This window comes from Amblyomma maculatum, chromosome 1 (assembly GCF_055883805.1).
Source record: "Amblyomma maculatum isolate TAMU_Amacu chromosome 1, ASM5588380v1, whole genome shotgun sequence".
NCBI classification, from domain to species: Eukaryota; Metazoa; Arthropoda; class Arachnida; order Ixodida; family Ixodidae; genus Amblyomma; species Amblyomma maculatum.
In genome coordinates, this window is record NC_139344.1 from 80202845 (window position 1) to 80207180 (window position 4336).

Below are 4336 nucleotides of genomic sequence, written 5' to 3' on the forward strand. Positions count from 1 at the left end.
GTGCAAGTATAGTGCCTAGAATATACTGACTAGTGTGCTGAGCGCGGGCGGCGCGGTGGCACCAGATTTGATGGCTGCCGCCGGCGGCCGCATAGCGGCGCTGTGGTGCGAGAGGGTGCGAGCCGGTTTCTCGCGCACGTTGCGCCGCGCTGCTGAGAGTTGGAAAGGGAGCTGCGCGTTGCTTTGGCTCACGTTTAATACTTTGTTTTAGAGCTCTTTCAGGAGCTTAGGATTGATATAACGTTTTAACATGCTAATGTTAATATCGAATTGCTTTGTGCAGATTGCTCGAACTTGAAAGCTCAATCGGTACGTGAGCCACACGCTAACCCGGTAAACGCACATGAGAGTTTCGCGTTTGGAGGAATTCAAACTCAAAGAATACAAGTCACGAAACACAGATTCGGTTTAATAGAACGAAGGCAGCATGTTTAATCAAAGGTGACAATGCGAGTGAAAGGCAATGCTGGCATGTTCTTCCCGCTTGTCCAGATATCCTAAAAAGTCATCCAAGAAACGCATGTCTGGGCTACCCGGCTTAAGTGCACGCTTGGTTATCCTGGAGGTCATTACTCGTATCAGGCGATTGATTAGCTTGACGAAGTCTTCTGTTGGTTGCACCCGAGTGTATATAGTCTCCACATGCCGCCGGTGCAAAAAAAGTCCTTTAATAACCTCATCTCCAAAAAGTTGGAATGCAAGGTCAACCTTCATCTTTTCAAAGTTATTGGGTCTTAAGCATAAGCTAGGCTGTCATCCACGGAAGGTATCCGCATCCATGTAACCGGAATGAGAATGTCCTCAAACGGATGACGGCCTCCGTGGTGGTTAGGTGTCTGCAGTGTAGCCTGGCTGCCACTCTCTTCACCCACAATGCCCGCTTCACTGGAGCCGGAGGAGTCGTTGCAGTCTTGAAAGCCAGCTTCGAGAAAACAGGAGCCCTCGTTGATTTCCGAGCCCGAATCGCCGGGTCCAGTCCCTGCGTCCCGCTTATGGCGTTTACGAGCTGGTTGCTGCTCGCATATGTTTCTTTCCTTCCTTTTTTGTGCCGTCTTGGGCACAAGGTGTGGAGGGTATAATGTTAACGTTTTGAAAATAACGATGTTAAAATAACCATCTTCTACATGCTTCTGTTTCGCACCCCAGTTATGTAACCCCCCTCACATAATACTCCAATCGGAGCGTATTTGAATAAAAAAAAAATAAATAAAAAAAACAGCAGAACACAAACGAGGAACCTTTACTTACAGCGGCTAATTAAGGTACATCGCGGCCTGCGATTGCACAAGGTTTTCCCGAAGTCACCATCTTTTGAATAAAGAAGCTGACGAAGTTTTTTATTTTTTTTTCTCAGATACACAATATGCACGAGACGCGGCCGGTTAATCGCGATGAAGCTCGTTGGTAATGCCGCGCTTACGGTGAAACATGCGCCTAATATATAACTGCATCCATATGACATATGTGTAGCACAATAGGACAATCGAGGGACACAGAAAAGGTACACAACACAGGTGCTGTCTGTAGCGCCTGTGTACACTCTTTGTGCTACACACTGCCATGGAGCACCGTTACCGAATCGCCCAGGTTTGCATCCTTGTGAATATAACTGCATGCTCTGAAAATGTTTCTCGCCAACAAAAGCAGTTGCCGTTTACCTTCCGTCATTTCTATCGATGCTTCGTTCCCATTGTACAGAATGCGTACTTACGTAGCATCAGATAGCGCAGTAATACGTACGCTCCTTGTTCTAGCGGTAGCCCCGTTTGCCAAAAAAGCAAGTCTTCTCTGTGCACCACCGCTTTCTCTTTGGCATTTTTCTCTGCAGTCTAGTGAGAGGCACTGGGGAAACAGCAATCGGGAACCGCGCTTCACCACTGGCGACTCAGTAAAAAAAGAAGGGATACAGGCGAGCACAGAACGCGCGCACAAAACGCGCGCACAAAACGAGAAAAAAAAAAAAAACGATGCAATCGTCGCCGAGCAGGTAGAAGTGCGGAACGACTCGCATGAGCAAACACCTACACCGTAAATAAACTACTGCACCTTCGTGAAAGCAAAAGACGCGCAGAAGCAGGTTTAACACGCACGCACAACACCAACAGATTGCCGTATTCTGAAGAGAGAAAACTGCGTCGTCTGCTCAGGTGGCACGATGATGATGATGATGATAATGTGGCAATCCCTTTGCATCGGGGGGGCGCACGATGTGCACCCTAGCCGTTTACATGACATAAGTCTTAGCACATACACACACACACAGACCACTTAAACACAGTCGGGGGGTGCGTTCGCTGGAGTCACCGAGTTCGCCTTCGGCTTGCGCTGCTGAGTCGACCCCCACCACTGTCGAAGTCGGCTTTTTGTTGCCGCCACCGCCGCGTGCGGAGTGTCACCGTCAGAGGCGGCGAAACCCAGCGCCTGCAGTAGGGTGGTGCCCTCTGGGTGTCGCGGTGCCAATTGCGGGCAGTGGAGGACCAGATGCTCTATGTTCTCCTGCTCCCCACCGCACGTTTGGGGACTTCTGGGGACTCCGAGGGAATTTGCCAGCGACGTCGTCCGAAGCTAAGTGCGCTTTTATATTTATTGTTTAGCTTTGAAAGCGTATTCTCCTGCATGCGTTAAAGCACTAATTTCAATCATAGGACCAGGGAAAGCGGAGGTAACCGATTTTCCCTAGGTAGGTGGGCGGGCTGCCTATGGGTCGTAAAGTTAAGGAAGACATGGGGGGCGAGGGGCTGGTGCAATGTGACGAGTGCAGGCGCTGGTGCTACATGGACGAAACTGGTTTTGAAAGCTTAGATGACGCGGGGGAGACTAGTTTCTCGTGCAAGTTGTGCGTTAGGTTTAAGGAGACCATTCTGAGGCTGGAGGGTGAATGGGCCGTAAAGATTCAGGAGCTCGGGAGGGACCTGAAGGTTGAGAGGGAGAAAAGGATGGCGCTGGAGGCACAGGCAGTAGAGCTGGTTAGGATGGAAGGGGCAAAGACCGACCAGCTAGAGGAGATAGGGTCTCAGCTCAGGGAAGAACAACAAAAGCGAGCCGAGCTGGAAGGTCAGGTGAAGGCGCTTATGGCGCGGACAGCGAAAGACCCCGGGTCGGAGCAAAGTCAGGGGGTGGATGAGACCAGTGTTAAGACCCCTCATGATGACGGAGATGGAAAGGAGGCGGGCAGAGAAGATCACCCGGTGGCGGTGGAGTCGCAAGAGGCGGCTACACGATGCTACAGCGAAGTAGCAAAACAGTTGGCGGGAGGGCTAGCGACAAGCCCGGAATCGCGCGAGAAAGGTGAAACGCCTCTACGACAGGAGAACCAGCGAGAGCGAACCGGGCGGCAGTTAGCGCAAGCTGGAGATGAAAGGCTGGATCGTAGGAGAGTTCTGGTGGTGGGGGACTCAAATGTAGCAAGGTTTGAGGAAGCTGTCCTAGCAACAGTGAAGGGTGACAGGCGTTTGAAGGTGGAGGCCCAATCGGGGAAAGGTATGGTTGAAGCGATGACCAAAGCCCAGGAGGTGGTAGGGAACAACAGGGATGTAGAAACCCTGGTCATCATCCATGCTGGACTCAATGATGTCTTGAAGGGGACGAGCCGGAATCTCGGGAGGCAGTTAGAGGTAGGTATAAATAACATAAAGGAGGCCTCTGAGAAAGTACACGTGACTGTATGCACAATCCCGGAAGTAGAAGGGCAGTCCAGCAGAACAGAGGGGAGAGTAGTCGAAGCCAACCGGGTCATTAGGAGCCTAAGCCGACGACTTGGGTACACCACAATGGAGGTTAACAGGGATGTGTACGAGGCCGGCCTCCACCCGTTTGCACGAGAAGGCATCCACTACAGCCGGGCCACCGGTAGGAGGGTAGGAGGCAGGATAGGCCGCCAGGCAACAGCTTTTTTAGGAGGGCCCAGGGCCCTGAAGCCACCAGTTTAAACAAAGGCGACCAAGAGGACGAACATAGACTAGGGAAACATAGAAGCCATAGGAGAAGCAACAGGCATAAGCGCAAGAGCCAAATTAATTCAGACATAGGGTATATTAACATGCAAGGAGGCAGGAATAGGCTGAAATGGGAGGAAATAGAAGAGCAGCTTAGGCAGGAGAAGTTAATGGTTTATGGATTTGTGGAGACGCATCTTCGGGACATGGAGCAACCACCCTGTAACCCTGATTATGCATGGGAATACTGCAACAGAACAGAGGGCAGCAGAAAGGGAGGGGGAATTGGGGTATTCATCCATAAAAGTACAAATTGGCAAAGAGTCAAACAGGAATGTAAGGAACATTTATGGCTAAAAGGAAAAGTGGCAGGGGAGCAAACACTCCTTGGCTTTGTATAC

The 4336-nt window shown here is 50.9% G+C and overlaps 1 protein-coding gene across 1 annotated transcript; it reads left to right on the plus strand.

Annotated features, from left to right (window-relative positions):
• Positions 1–2723: 2723 nt before the first annotated feature.
• Positions 2724–4055, plus strand: LOC146202881 (uncharacterized). Its single transcript, XM_084602253.1, has one exon. The coding sequence runs from the start codon at positions 2724–2726 to the stop codon at positions 3927–3929; it is 1206 nt and encodes a 401-aa protein (XP_084458379.1). The 3' UTR covers positions 3930–4055.
• The last annotated feature ends 281 nt before the right edge of the window (positions 4056–4336 follow it).

Excerpts from the sequence above, each read along its gene's own strand:
- LOC146202881 (XM_084602253.1), top strand. The coding sequence starts at position 2,724 with ATGGGGGGCGAGGGGCTGGTGCAATGTGACGAGTGCAGGCGCTGGTGC.